At 42.1% G+C, this 16,126-nt stretch overlaps 1 protein-coding gene across 2 annotated transcripts in view; it reads left to right on the top strand.

Moving 5' to 3' along the window:
- LOC118567082 (signal-induced proliferation-associated 1-like protein 1) overlaps positions 1-16,126 on the top strand; it is a 53,595-nt gene that overhangs the window by 20,440 nt on the left and 17,029 nt on the right. For both annotated transcript variants that reach the window (XM_036151170.1, XM_036151171.1), the window contains 4 exons: positions 9,752-11,439; positions 13,118-13,248; positions 14,252-14,440; positions 14,844-15,018. In XM_036151170.1, coding sequence (XP_036007063.1) covers positions 9,963-11,439; positions 13,118-13,248; positions 14,252-14,440; positions 14,844-15,018 — 1,972 coding nt within the window. In that variant the 5' untranslated portion in view covers positions 9,752-9,962. The remainder of the gene's footprint in view (positions 1-9,751; positions 11,440-13,117; positions 13,249-14,251; positions 14,441-14,843; positions 15,019-16,126) is intronic.

Raw genomic sequence — 16,126 nt, 5'->3', positions numbered from 1 at the left:
TTGGCTCGTCTATTTTATATGGTATTGAAATCCCTCCCAATAGACCAGTTCACGCGTGACGTCATGAGCTATGTCCGCGCTACATCCGCGTCATGCTGGAAGGCAAAAACAGTACTGTTCTCGCCTACCACCGTGACAAAACGGGTGATTTAGAGCATGCTTTTACTTAGTTTATTTTTGGAATCTAAACAATGTCTACGACTTGTTGTGCTCCTGGTTGCACACAGAGGCATTCCAAATCGTCGGATGTACGTTTTTTTCGTTTACCGAAGGACGAAGAAAGAAGAAAGAAATGGATAATTTCAATGAAAAGAGCGCAGGCAGACACTCCCAATAGCGTACTGCGAGCAAGCTATTTTTAGAAACGTAACGTCACATCACGTGGTACGCAGTAGGGCAAACTTGCATAGTCCGCCGCTATTTTGCTGTAAAAGAAACGTGCGTTACCCTTGGTTTTACTCGTAAAACGACTGCTTTTTCCAAGTCTAAGACCATGGTTTTTAAACATTGTTGCTATGGAACGTGCAACAGCGACTCGAGGTACGCTGATCGGCCGCATATGAAGGATGTTTTCTTCAAGACTGCCAAGGAGAAATGTGTGCGCTGGATACACCGGTGCGGTCGGCCTACATATGTAGCAAGCATTTTATCGGAGGAAAGGGCCCAACCGAAGAACATCCTGACCCAATTCCAGCGACATCAAGTAGTGAACAGGTAAGAGTATTTTGGTGGCCGACATGTTAATAATGAAGCGCCTGCTACCATGATAGCATATAGGCTATCATGGTAGCAGGCGCTAACTTGATACCCTGCTACCAGGATAGCTTATTAAAAAACATTTCAAATAAGCCAAACATTAAACATATACTGATCCCTGGACGGTGATTACAAACAAAAAAAAACGGCAGATGACGCCATGAACGGCGCGCAGAAAAAAAAAAAAACAAAGCTTACCATTCCATCAACTCGGCCCGTTTTCCGGTCTTTTTAAGCCCTCGACTCTCAAGCCATCATTTGAGCTGAAGGTTGGTGTGTTCTTCGACAGTTCGACCAGTAATCCGTGCGCCTGGGACATCGTCTTGCGAAAGTTTAACGGCTGTAAAGTCGGTCATATCGCTGTTTCTGCTGGTTGCTACGGGCGCTCTCTACCTGTATGCCCTACCAAAGCGGCAAAAGGGGCATTGCTCTTGAGACGGTGACGTCACGTGCGCGGTACGCTATTGACTGTGGGAGCCGTCATACCACGACAGAATTTGCAGTCTGCACTTCATCTCCGGTAAATACAACTTAATTTTGCACTAGTCATTGTTCTACTTAAATAATTATGTAAATAAAAATAAGAATATATACTTAAGTCAAGACGTAAACGTTCGTTTCGTCATAACATACGTCAGGGTTTCCCGCAGCGCTATCTTGGCGAGAAAAAAAGCTAACTCGATATGCTTGCATTTTATTTGACGTTAACACAGGGTTTTTTGTTGTTGCTTTCGCGCGTGCATATAGTGAATGGCAGGGAAAAAACACATGGATACGGCCCCCCCACACAAAACTTGGCGGGTCTTCCTCTTTGCTGAGGCGCTGTCTGTGTCCGACTCCGCTTTCGTATGTTACCCAAACATGTCTGAACATGTCCCGATATGAAATAATTGTAGCCGTCCAGTGATTTCATGCCTTTCATGCTCTCTTGTGTGTACTGGCCTGGCTTGTTGATAAGGTAGCTGTATATGTATTTATGTATAAGTACGGAACACTTGGCCAGCATTTCACAGACTCGCTCCATCCCTTCGGGCTTTTGCTGTATGAATCTGGCAATCTGATACCATCAACCATCAACTTACTCTTATAACGATCTTGTGATACGTTATCTAAAGAAGAAAAATACGTCGAGAAATCCTCGTGTCCTTTGTTTCCCTCCGCCAGTGTGTTCACCTTTTGTCTACCAGTCCGGCGCGCATGCGCAAAAAACCAGGATCAAAACAATAACAATGAATTGGTCTATGGCAGCCATTCCAGAAGGATGTGTGGATCCGTGTGGAGCTCAGTGGAACTACATCCATCTGGCAAGAGTCAGGTTAGATTTTTTGCTTTGTTTCTCTATTTTTGAGAAAAGGTTCCCTCAGCCTCTTGGAAAGAACAGTAAATGCTGTTTGAGAATAAAACAGGTTATCTGTCATCAGTTAGCAGGGATTATTTCCATGAGTGTCTTTTTCTGTTGATGTTGTGTTATATAGTTTGGTGCTCTGAACTTTGTCTTGGCCTTTTGTCTCAGCATGTGCCCGTCTTTGTACAGCAGTATAATGTCTCTAATGGAGTCTTAGGAGTCGGTGTCAGGCAAAGGGAAAGTGCAGCCTAAAGCTGACTTCCAGTTTTTAACCGCACCGTCAAACTGGTGCAGTTCGACAGCCAGCTCGTTGGAATTTTTTACATTCCTCTGCAGGCAGCGGCACACAGCTTCTCCTCCTAATGCTTCCCTTAAATGCAACTTTCTTAAGCCGATGAGGGCATATCTTGATCTAAATCAGCCCAGGCTCAGTGTTTGTTGTTACTCAGTGTTTTTACAGAGCAGAAAGTTGTCCAAGTAAGACATATGGCTGCAGACTTTCTTCAGTGGTTTGTTCTGACAGCTTGTCATCAGTCATTAGAATGGAGAAATTGTGGTTCTTACATAAAGGGACCACCTAAGCTGCTCACCGTGCAGTTCGCTTTTATACGAGCTAATAGACCCTCTTGAATTTTGACAAAGCCACTAAGAGCGAACCAGTTGTCCACCCAGATAATTAGAAATAGTTTTGCAGGTTTTCCGTCACTCACTCGACTGTGAAGTGTTTGAAGTGTTTATTCCCCCCCCCCCCCCTCTCTCCCACGTTAAACCCCGGCGGAGGGGTTTCTAGATAAAAGGAGGGGAAGAATACTCTGCTGGATATGATGGCAATGAATATGCACTGGCACTCCTCCAGAACTGTCTCCTCATGTAAAGCCAGTGAGTGAAATTTGCCTTGCCAGTAGTTAGCTCTGCCCACTACTTACTGAGCTGTGCTGCAGAGACAGAGAGAGGCCCAGAGATGGGGCCGAGCAGCAAAAGCAGCAGCACATCACAGGACAATTTGCACCATAAAATCGTAACGCTCTGTTGGTTTTTAAACCATTCCACATATCCTGTATTACACTCACCTTATTCCAGCTGGTCGTGCATAGATCAGAACTCTGTTGTGCATTCATATAAAAGTGTGATAGTCAGTGCTGCACTTATTGCCCAAACATGCCCCACTTCTCCTCTCGCTCAAGTATTCATAACTTCCTCCGCTGAAATCGGTGCAATTCCAGGATTCCGACTTGCGGTCGGGTGCTGCTTGTGTCGTTTGTCTGCGAACATCCCCTCGGGGTGTTTGCTTTTCAGGTTTGCTCAATAGAATAAGCAGGCAAGTGGTTAGTTTGCTGCCAAATATACGAACTGGATGAGAAACCAGACAACATAGTGAGTAAAGTCAGACAGATTGAGGGAGTTGTAAATGGTTGAGATTATGCTGTGCTTGTGGGTCTCTATGGTAAACTTTAGTTTACTTCTTGCTTCCCAACACTCCCTGTGTAATTGGGAAATGGGTTTTTGTAGGAGTCACTTGATTTCTCATTATGCGCCTACATGTTATTATGTTGCAAAAAAGAGTGTGTGTGTGTGTGTAACCAGATGACAGCTGGTCATTTTACGTGTTTGTCTGAGTTAAACTGTTTTACTGTTTTTAAATGTTCTTTTTTTTGTTTCTACATTCTATCCCTACTTGCTTTTATTCCTATAATTTAATCATGTAAAGCACTTTGCATTGTCTCTGTACTGAATTGTGCTATATAAATAAACTTGCCTTGCTTTGCCTTGCCTTATCCTTGACCCTTCACATTTTCCTACTATGCGTGGTTTGATTACAGTCCTCAAGGTATACCGAGGTTTGAGAAGTGACAGTTTCAAAACGATCAGTATTTTGGGTCATACTGTACGGTATAAGATTCTTTTAACAAGATGCCAGAGAAGGATTGTTGTGTGAAATGTTCCCCCTCTTATAGTCTCTGTTATAAGTGGAGGAGGTAAAATATCTTGATGGCTTGTTCACACGTGACGCTCCAGTGGAACTGTGGATAGATAGACTGATTGATGCCTTGTCTGTACAAGCTTTGCACGGCTCCGGCGTTTCGTGATGAAGAAAAATCTGAGCCCAAAAGCAAGGCTTCGGATTTACTAGTCAATCTATGTTACAGCCCTCCCCTATGGTCATGAGATATGGATCATCCCGAAAGAACAAGATCCTGGATACAAAGTTTCCTTCGCACACTGGCTGAGCTCAGCCTTGGAGACAGAGTAAGGAGCTCGATTATTTTGAGTCAGCTTTGGTGGTTAAGGCATCTGATCAGGATTTCTTGTGGGTGATTCCCTTTTAAGTTTTTTTTGGCCAGGTCCTTCTGGGAGGAGACCCCAGGTAGACTCAAGGACTTACTGGTTGGACTGTATCATCCTTCTGTGCTGTCTGGACAATGTCACTGGGAAGACCGTTGTCAGGGTTTCTCTCCTAGATCAATTACCCCAGGATGAATGATGGCCAGTGCTCCTCAACCAGCTGTTGCTGTGCACTGCAGCTCAACTGGTTGAAAGAAGTCTATTATAATTTTGGTTGCAAAAAAAAAAAAAAAAAAAGATCAATTTGACTGTTTGGAAAAATTTCCAGTCACAAAAAACACGGAAAGTTGTGTGTAAACAGTAAGAAGTGCCACCCTTCTGTATTGCTATTGTAAAATTAGAAAGATACAAGTGTAGTTTCTGTTAAGCAGCTAAAAAAGGCTCTACTAGAGCAGATTGCCTGACTAATTAAGAAGCTAATATCAGATGCTATACTTGTTGCTCTATAAAAAGCAGAATCACAAAAAGAGCACTTAGAGGGAGCTACATGTCTAAATTAAAATAACAAAATTGTATTGTTGAGAATATTGCATTATAATTGCTGCTTTCCTTTTTTTAAAATAATAGCAAGTCGTGTTATACGCCTTTAACAATTTTGCTTAAATATTGTTAAACTGGTATTTTTACTCCATATTATCATATTGTGAGAATCTCATACCGGCCCATGTCTATTTCCTGCTTTTTGAACTTTATTTTATCTTGAACTTAATCTGGTTCAGGCTTTGCTCACCACTTCACCAAGCTTTTAATTCATCTGGTCTTTCTGGCCAGCCCCATGTACACCGCTGATGCGAGGCTCCCGTGCCAAGCAATTTTCAAAGACTTCAGTGTGTTGGAATGGGGCCCCCGTTTTGCCCGAGCCAGCACAGAGGGACCTTTGTGTCTGCTGCCCGACAGCCCAGGCGGCCCTCGGAGGGGAGAAAGATTAGGAGCCAGGGACAGCCACTGGCCTAAATGGTTGGGTGCCTGTTTGAAAGCCAATAGTGTCAGGCAAACAGCCCCTTATCCCATTCAAGCACACGGTAATTACAAGCCTGTAGGGCAATCCCTTGAATCTTTTGTCAAAGCTTTGGTAACACTTGCCCAGTGTGCTGGGAAATCTCGTTCCTTCTCTGTTTGAAAACCCCAGGATGAAGACTCTTTCAACTGCAGCTTGTTGCCCTTTATCCAAGGGACAACAAGCAGGCCAGCCAGCTCAGCAAAAAACATTTCCCACTGTTGGACCCCGGCTTAAAGAAGTATTTTACTCATGATTTACTATGTTCATGTTTCTGATTCATGATGTGATTCATCTGTCCTGTCTGTCTTTCCCCTGTAATTTGTGTGTGTTATGTCACAAGATGCTGGGAGGCGTTCTGAGCAATACACATCAGGCTGTGTGTATCGCTCAAACCCGACTTATAAACAGTCATAAGTCGGGTTTGAGCCAAAAGGTTAAAGTCTCAATTAGAGGAATCTGAATGAATCCAGTCAACAGTGATAAGCAGTCTGGGGATGTTCTATAAAACCTGTGAAGAAAAATACCTTAAACAGATGAGGCTGGCGGGATAAGTTGGAACAAAAGCCCTTGTGTAGAGTGGATCGTTTGTTTCTGTCTTTTGCTTTCTGCTAGTTTTCAGTTTTATTTTCCTCTCCAGGAGCATTGGTTCCTTCCCTTTTACCCCACTGCATGTCAGTGGGACCAAGCAATCAAAGATTAACCCCATTATGCAGATATACTTTACAGTGTGTCTCTCATTCATACATTTACCTACACAGGCCAAGAATCCTGTCTAAATAGACTTATATAAGGATATACCCCGATGGGTCCGAGTTTATAAACTCTTAATGGACATAAATGTCATAATAATGAAATTAAATGATTATACAGCAACAAAATTTTACTAATTCGGTATTAAAAGAGACTTGGTGGCCAAATTTTAATCCATTTTGAAATGTCTCCTATCCACACGCCAAAACGTATATTACGATATATTTCTTAATTTTGATTGATACGATATAATTACAATATCAATGTGAACAAAATAAAAGCCTCAGAAAGACTGCAAAGAAAACATATGCCTGTACAAACTTATGACAATTATTTTACCTTGTTTATAAAACTCCTCCAATATAACCTTTTAGAAATATTTGCTTTACAAAAATAAAACACATGAAATTACATAAAACCCAGAACGTTAGTCAGTGACAAATGCTGTTATTATAGACTGTAATGTATATTGAAATATTGGAAATGTCATATCACCTTTATATATTATGATATATATTGATATTGAAATATTGTCCACCCCTATTTGAAAGTCTAACTTAGTCCTTCAAATGCATAGTTTACTGCACATAGTCAAATATCAAGATTTTTTAAAAAAGCGATATAAGATGAGACCATATTGTTGCCTTAGAATTATACTTCTATGTATTCCTGTATGTTATTTTTCATATTTATCTACAGCTGTTTGTAAAAAAAAAATGTGCCTGTGAGAAATTTGTGATTAAGCTTTGAATCAGAAATGCCTTTTTATAATTACTTTATGAAAAGAAAAACATATTGAGATAAATGTATGTGAGCATTCAGTGTAAAATTTTTGGTTCATATCGCCCAGCCCTAATCTCCACCAGCTTTGCACATCTAGAGAACAATTTGATCTTTGCAAAATTGCTTAAATTTATCCCGATGAGAGTCTATTCTCATGACTTTATTTCTGCCTCTTCCAGGTTTTCTTCTTTTATTTTGCCCTGCCCAACTTCACGTTAACTTTGACCTGCTTCCTTCTCTCTGATTAAGAAAATGGTCCCGACAGCATGATACTGCCATCGCCATGTTTCACCATGGGACGATGGGTTCTGGCTAGAGTGACGTGCAATGTGTGTTTTTTCCACAACACAAAACATTTTGCAACTCAAAAGGTTTAATTTGGGTTGCATAAGACTTTTTGTTGTGTCCCATATGCTCTGTGGCTTTCTTACAACGGTGTCATTCCTTTTTTCAGTCTTCCCAGTATTTATAGATTGCATGACCAACAATTTACTTGCCCACAAATTATCCCACCTGAGCTGTGGATCTGTGCAGCTCCACCAGAGTTACCTGCTTCTCCTATTATTGCTTAGCTTGATGGTTTAGGTGGACGGAGTAAAGGAGCCAGAAGGTTTATGCATAGTTTTGTAAAGTATCAATGTCTACAGATGCTTAAAGTTAATGTACTTTTTTTTCACACAAAATCTATAAATCGCCACAGTGCAAGTTTTCTAAAGGGCTGCTTATAAAAATGCAAAACTCTGCAACATTATCACCCCCCTTGCTGCTAAATTCACGCTGCCAGCTTCACTGTAATAATGATGGAAAGGGTTGAGTTGGACTGATGCAACAACAAGTAAGAAAAGTAAAGGGGAAATTGAAAACATAGTGTAAAGTTGCTTTGTCAGAAAACCTCAGTGTTGGCCAGCTGAGGATGCTCTGTCTGAGGTAGCTCTAAAAACTGAATCGTCTACGCTGCAGAGCTTTGGGATTTCTCTCTCCTGCAGTCTTCACTTGACTTGTAAATCTCTGTTGATACATCAAACAAGCTGTGCCGTCTAGGGAGCATTTGACCCGTATCTGAATCCTCTTCTCCCCTGTGAAAATGTGCCAATTCTTCTCAGGCATAATACATTTACTCTTTTTTTTATTTCAAAGATCCATTTTCTAACTTTTTTTTTTTTAGGCTTAAGCTGAAAGCGGAGCATCGTTTTTCTTGTCTGTCCCTTTTCTTTCTTGTTGAACATTATGGATCCTGATGTTTTGAGTATGAAAGTGTCTGAGCGGAGGGCTTTCGCTGTGCACTTACAGCTAGTGGCCAATGTGATCAGAGGCAAAGCCTGCCAGGTAAGGAAGAGATTTAATCTCACTCTGTGTATCACTGCCAAATTGGCCCGATTTGTCAGGCAGAGGATCACTGCCCATTTTTCACATGACTTTTAAGGGCCCCTGTGCTTTTTGATATAGGATTGTTTGATCTTAGCAACTGTAGTTTAGCAAACAAATTAAGAACACTCAAGTCTCAAACTGATGGACTTCAACATTTGCTGCTTGATAGATTGAAGTTCTTTATAGAATATGGAAAAGACTTCATCCCTCTTCAATTTTACCAAGATGTGTTTCATTTGACTTTTAAGTGATAGATCAGCTAGTGCATAATTGTAACGTGAAAAGACAAAGAGGCATGTTTAGACAGGGTTTTTTTTTTGCGAATATACATCAGAACAATATGGTATGCATTTATGTTCAGCCCTCTTTATTCTGATATCCCTAAATAAAATGTAATGCATCCAACCTGCATCATGCCGTAGAGAGGATTTTGCTCAGCAGGGAGGAGGGAAACTGGTCAGAAGTTATAAAATCTGTAGTGGTGATTCACCGTGCGATGGGACAATGACCCAAAGCCTACAGGTAGAGCTGCAATGAAAAAGTTTAGATCGAATGACATTATGTGTTAGAATGGCCCAGTCAAAGTGCAGTTGATAATCTGTTGCAGGACTTCTGTACAAAGATGCTCACCAGATAATATCAAAAGTTGAAAAGTCCTGAGCCATGATATAGAATATAAATGAACCTCAGAGTTTTTATTTTATTTTTACTTCAACCTTGTAACTATAAACAACTTTATGTTGATCAGTGACAAAAAAATCACAATGAGTGTGAATACTTATACAAGGCTCTAAAATCTTGTTATACCAATCCTTTGTATGGATTATAATGGTTGCATAGTTTACAGTGAAAAGGTATATTTAGTTGTACTCTTCTTTTAAACCTGCATTTCTATTTTTATCCCTTAAGGCTTTTGCTGAAATTGGTTTGAAAAGTATACTGCCTTATCTGAAATGAAAGATTTCTCTAACTTTTATATATCTGTAGTCACTGAGGGGAAATGGCATATTTATATTTTGTTCTGTAGACACGTGTGCATCTTATGGCTTAGATACGTACTTCTACATATTTTAGATAATTTTGTGGCATCCTTCAGAACATGCATCTTAAAGATTTCCTTTTGTCAATCAATCAATCAATCAATCAATCATATCTCTCTGTTTTATATTTGTTCATAGCTATGTTATATATGCATTTATTTGTTAACATGGATGTAATTTTAACAAAGAGGATTTCCGCTTTGTTACAAATCCTGTGTGAGAATAATTTCCTCATGAATATATTGGATTAATTTCTTTATCCCAGGGGAGGTTTTGCACATCAATGCAGATACAGTTAAACTCTTGGTCATTTCCTGCTGAGGATATTTCCGCACAATCCTAACATACGTTTCAATATCTTTTCAGGATTCTGTGATTGGACTTGGAAACATGACAAGCGTCCGCACTGGAGCAGCTAAGGAGGCATTATGCAAGCTGGAGTGCTGAGGAGCTCTCTTGCCTCTTCACTTGTTGATCCCAACAATCAAATTTGCTCATGAGGTCAGCGAGTAGCATCCAGTCCCAGAAGCAACCATGCCCGTCTGCTAAGTGCCTTTAACCCGTTGGCACTTGTGTCATGACCAGCCTGAAGCGCCCACCAATGGAGTGTACGGTTGGGGGCTCCATCCCTGCCACTAACGAGTTTTACACCGGGCGTCTTCGGCCAGTTAATGGAGGGGCTTTGCCGGCCCGCTCAGACAACTACCACGCCGGTGTGACCACAGGAGTGCCTAAAATGGGTGTCCGGGCTCGGGTGGCCGACTGGCCCCCGAGAAAAGACCTTCCAGGTTCTCAGTGGCTCTCAGACTCTGGAGCCGGCGTCCCGTCTGTTATCAAAGGTCACATTAAGTTAGGTTCTGTTCTGAGCCCTCAGGACTCCTCTATGCTACGTAACATCCATAACTCCCTGAGGAACCGAACCCACGCGCCGCCTAACAGCTACAGCCCCGACGGCCGTTACCTGGCCCCAGGAGACTACAGAGGTCCTGCACACAAAAACCCACGACAGAGGCGCGTCCGTCAGCGCAGCAACAGCGACATGGCCATCAGCGAGATGGAGGGCAGCGGAGACAGCGGCGAAGACTGGGCGCCGTCGGCAGCAGCTAAATGGTCCCCTCTTCACCGGGAATATGGCAGCACGTCGTCAATAGATCAGCACGGAATAGCTAAGGACAGCTTTTTTGAAATGCTGAAAGGTTATCAAGAGGATAAAGCCGACCAGCGCAGCCCTGCTCCGGAAAACCTAGAGGACATTCTCAATGTGGGGATAAAGCTTCAGGAGCTTCAGGAGGACGTCCCTGACGGACATCTGCTGAGACCCAGAGACAGGGACAAGCCTCCAAAAAGACGCACCAAGTCCGAAACGGGAGGGGAGTCTATATTCCGGAAGCTTAAGAGCGTACGAGGTGAGTTGGACTCTTCGAGAGCCGGTTCTGATGTGGAGGACAGTCGGACGGAGGACACAGCCCCCCCTCCTAAACCCTGGGTGTGTCAGAAAGGCTTCGCCCACTACGACGCTCAGAGCATCCTCTTCGACCTCAACGAAATTACCCAGCTTCGACAGACTGCAGGGAAGAGGATAAACACCACCACCGGGGCGTCCGCTGCCGCCGTAGCCTCCGCCACCTCCACTCTCTCATCCACCCACAGCCTGCCTTACAGCTCCCCCAGCGGCAGCCAAGAAGAGCTCAGCTCCAGAGACAGCCCAAGCTTGGACGCCGGCGACGAGCAGAGCAACGAAATGCTGCTGAGCTGCCCCTGCTTCCGCAACGAGATCGGCACGGATGGGAACGGGTGGCGCCGGCTGGGACTGGGTGGGGCAGGGTACCCCGGACTTGTGGGTGGAGGAACGGGCAGCAGTAGCTCGGGGACCCTGAAGGGAGAAAGTCATTTGTATGAAACATCTTTGAGCACACACTGCACTAACGCTGGAGTAGCGGTTCTCGAGGGACCGAAGGAGGGACCGAGCGGCGTCAGCGAAAAGGGAAAACAGTACATCGTGGAACACGTGGACCTGGGAGCCTACTACTATAAAAAGTTTTTCTACCATAAAGGTAAGATGCATTCACAGTGCACATCAGAGGTTTACATACACTTCATCAGAACATGAATGCAGTATTAACTTTTCTGTTTACGATGAATGATGATAAAATCTAGAAATTGAATAGATACTTAAAAGCAAGATTTAGTTGGAAAAGTTAGATTTTATTTGGAGGGTTTTCTGAACAACACAGGGTCTAAATATACAAACTGGCACAAATGCTTACATACTGACTAATATGGAAATAAATGACTTGCATCAGGTTGTAGAGAATCCAGCGCTTTTAGGTAGCCCTCCATAAGCTTCTGGCATAATTCTTACTGGATATGGTAGAGTTCCTTTAAATTGCTTCATGCCTTATTTATATATTTTTCATTGGGTTCTCCTTGGGGCTTTCCAAGAAGCTTACTGCGAGCCTACTTTATCAATACCTAACCCTGTTTGTGTTTGAGATCATTGTCCTGTTGGAATACCTTGCTTTAGTCCAAGTTTCAGCCTTGATTTAGGAGTTTATTGGTATTCTCTGGTATTCTTTTACCTTTTTGCCTAATAAGACCCTCAGCATGATGTTTCCAGCACCATGCCTGACAGTAAAAGTCTCCTGAGGTTTGATAGCCTCACCTTTACACCACCAAACATTTGATGTGTGTTTGGGATAATCTTTAATTGCTTTCTGCCTCTTTCAGCGTCTGAATCACTTTAGCTTTGCACTCCTCCACCACCAGAGCTGTACTGTGCTGTAGTTTTGTTTCTTCCTTGTTATGTCTTCTAGATCCTTGATTTTCCAAAACAAAAAATGAACTCATATCATTTGCAACAAAAATGCTTGTTATTGCAGCAGACCTAGCGCACAAATGTGGAAGCTGAGATGCAAAGGCATTTTTCAGTGTCTGTTCTCTCTGTATTGTTTTCATGCTAGTTTAAGCACAGGGTTGCTGTGATTCTGAATGCGTCTTCGCATTGTGCTGCTGATAGCTGGAGCGTACGTTAATATTTTTTTTGCAGTGCTTACGTATTGTTTGTCTCTTGTTTGTCACTGTCACAATTTTCTACTGGAAACCTGAAGGCAAAGTTAGTTCAACAAAAAACTGATATTTTAGTAGAAACCACCAAGTTTTAAACTCATCTTAAAAGGGAACATGTTGGATCACTAATCCACACTGACGTGAGTTTTACATTCAATCAAGAAAGATCCACAATTTTAAGCATGACTGAAATTTGCGGCTGCCCACCTGAAGAGGGCAAGAGTTTTCTGGAAAATGTTTTATGATCAGATGAGACAATGACAGTTTATTGGTGGGTAAAATTTGGTGTTCCAAGAACACACATGACATGGACTGGCTACAGCAGGCTAATATTTAGGTTCTGGATTAGCTTCAACGTCGCCCATATTAAAAACTTATAGAGTTTGCTGAACAGTGCCAGTATGTATATTTTGGATTTTCTGGAATAAAGAAAAGTGCCCAATTCTTCATTTTCAAAAGTATGTGTAAGTTGTTTGTTGTATTAAGGTTCCAGACAAAAAATACAATGTTTAAACACATTAAAGGTCCCATATTATCACATTTATGCCAATGATGAGTGCAAAAAACTTCTTACCAACACTAAATATTTGACGATCTACAAACTAATTAAACATGTGCTGTCTTGACGTGCCCTGTTTGGAAATGTGGCTTTTTCCTGCGTCTCAGAGCACTGGAACTACTTCGGTATAGACGAGGCTCTGGGTCCAGTGGCTGTGAGCCTGCGCAGAGAGAAGCTGGAGGAGGAAAAAGAGCGAGGGCAGCAGTACAACTACCGCATCATCTTCAGAACAAGCGAGGTCAGACATGCCTGCAACACCCATAACATAATTTACTTTATTTTTTCAACTGCACAATTTAGACTTTTATTTTCATATTCTTCTGGTATGCGTCACAGTCCACGTATCTGTTACCCAGTCATGCTGGGTTAAGTTTTTCTTTTTTCTTTGCATACTCTTTGATTAAAACCAACTAAATGTAAAATTGCATTGCTTGTTTTTTTATCATCGTTATTATTACACAACCTTCCCCTCGAGCAATTCAGCTGTCGGCTCGATATCTGCAATTTGTGAAGAAACCTCAGGAAGTACTCTCCTCCAAAAGCCCTGAAGATCTATCAGTAACTCAAAACCACCGTGTGAAGAGCCTCACCTTTTAATTAAGGAAAAAAATTCTTCTTTAATTTCAGAGTTTGATTCCACCCCTCATTGTAGGGCTTATGAGATTTATGGCATGCATTGTCAGTGACAGAAGCATCTACTTGCTTTTCTTTTTGTGTGTGTGGATTGTGCCAGGACAGGTGCATGTGATTTAAACTTCACAGGTTAGACTGAAGTACTACCCCCCCCCCCCCCCCCATCCCCACTTCCTCATGCAAACATGGGGAACACTGGTCCATTGTAAACATCAGCTCAGCGCAGCCTCCAACTTGTAGGAAAGAGGGAGTGTCCATCTGTTCCAGCTGCTAAGATAGCTGGGTGATTGAGTTCAGTCCCGGGAGCTAAGAACAATGCTCACTTTGTGCTACAGAATGCTTGGACAGGCCATCCCACTACAATTATTAATTTTTTTTTCATTTTTACCCAAAGGTTTTAGTCAGAATTGCCTTTTTCTTGTTGTTGCCTTTAAAGTTATGAAAATACACTGGTGTTAGAGACTCTGCAGTGCAGTTTGTCCTGTTGTTTATTTCGTTTGTCAGGGAACGGTCTGTTCTGCTGAAGTTCAAAAGGACACAAAAAAACTGAGGTTCATCCCTTGTTCTTCACCTCTGGGTAATCTCCCTTTACGTTTCAACCCACGCAGCTGACAACTCTTAGAGGTTCTATACTGGAGGATGCAGTGCCTTCTACCTCCAAACACGGGACCACCCGAGGTCTGCCCGTCAAAGACGTACTGGAGTACCTTCTCCCAGAGCTGGATCTGTCCTGCCTCAGACTGGCCCTCAACACTCCCAAAGTCACAGAGCAGCTGATGAAGCTGGATGAACAAGGGGTAGGAGGATGACACAGGGTTTAAATGACTTGCCTTTTACAGAAAGGAAGTGTGGGTGTTTAGTTCCAATAAACTGCTGTTTTCCTTATTTGGTCTGTTAAAAGTAGCAGGGTTCATATGCTGCCCAGAACTGCTTAAAGGATGGATTTCAGTATACAAATACAGCATGGCAAATTGTTTACATTAAGAAATGTCCTTATTTGTATCCTATCTTCTCTATTTCCTTTCTATTGGTCCGTCTGTCATATTTCTTTATACATATACCAGCTATAAATTCATACGAGTTTTCTCTATATTTTCTTTATAAATGAGATGAATCATTCTGGACATTTGAGTCAGGAAAAGTGTGCAAGTTTTTTTCTATAAAAACAAATGTCTAAAGAGAACCTGTCCCTGGTCTCAGCTAAGTTTTCAGGTGAAGGTGGGCGTGATGTACTGCCGAGCGGGACAAAGCACAGAGGAGGAAATGTACAACAACGAGACCGCCGGTCCCGCCCTGGAGGAGTTCCTCCAGCTGCTGGGGGAGAAGATCCGCCTCAAGGGTTTCACCAAGTACAGAGCCCAGCTGGACACCAAAAGTAATCACACGCACGCACACAGCATGGGTCCGGGTGTTCCCCTGTATGGAAGTCATTGCTCTGTATGTCTCTGGCATACTTCGATCAAGAGAAAATGTCTGCTAGGAGTTTTCGAACATGATTGCGCTGATGGTTGAGATTTAAAATATAGGCAGTCCAATTTTCCATGAAGGCACCTTAAAAGTTTATCTCTTTGGATATACTCTCCCCTGTGAGGGAATCCTGCTGACATGTTAGGCTGATTGAAAGCTGCAATACTCAGCAGATTTTGCATCTTAGCTAATTTCCCTCCAGTGTGGTGATGTTTACATTTGGCTTACAGTTTTTTTCTGGTGAGTAATTGTGGTCATGTGTTGAAAAATGCTGCCACAAACCATTAAAAAAACTGGGACAAAACATAGGCAGCGAACTTGGGTGAAAATGTTGGCAGCATCATGCTGCGGGATGCTTTTTTCAGTACGAACAGGGGAGATGGATGGAGCTAAATAGACAAAACTGTGCTAAACTGCATGGAGCTGCAAAATACTCAAGACTGTGTGGTGGTTTACCTTCTAGCAAGACAGCCTTAACCCTCCTGCCAAAGCTACAAGGGAAAGGTCAGATCTAAACCTATATCCAATTAAGAATCTGTGGCAAGACTTGAAAAGGTTTTTCAGGCACTCGCCAATTTGCAAAGAAGAATGAACGAAAAATGTCCATCCATGGATGTTTAAAGCTGGTGGAAACATGTTGAAAAAACTCTAATTAAAGCAAAGGTTGGTTCTAGAAAAAAAAATCTAATCAGAGAAGGGATTGCAAACAAACACACACTACAACTTTCAGATTATCATTAAATAAAAACTTCTAGACAATATGTTTTCTGTTTCTCTCCATAATTCTGCTTCACTTTGTGTTAGTTTGTCACATAAAGAACAAGAGTTTGTTGTTAAAATGTAACAAAGTGCTGCAGGACATTGTATGAGAGGCTTGTGGTTGGTTAGAAATACATGAGACCACGTTTTGTTCTCTGCAGTTCAGTGTGAGTAATTCTGGCTTAGCTTGAACTGAGAAGTAAATACCTTTATCATACTATTTGTATTTCGTACATTTTGTAGTTTATACTTTCCCT

The sequence above is a fragment of the Fundulus heteroclitus genome, chromosome 19 (assembly GCF_011125445.2).
Source record: "Fundulus heteroclitus isolate FHET01 chromosome 19, MU-UCD_Fhet_4.1, whole genome shotgun sequence".
Taxonomy (NCBI): Eukaryota; Metazoa; Chordata; class Actinopteri; order Cyprinodontiformes; family Fundulidae; genus Fundulus; species Fundulus heteroclitus.
Note: the sequence above shows the minus strand (reverse complement) of the source record. Positions and strands in the feature narration are given on the sequence as shown.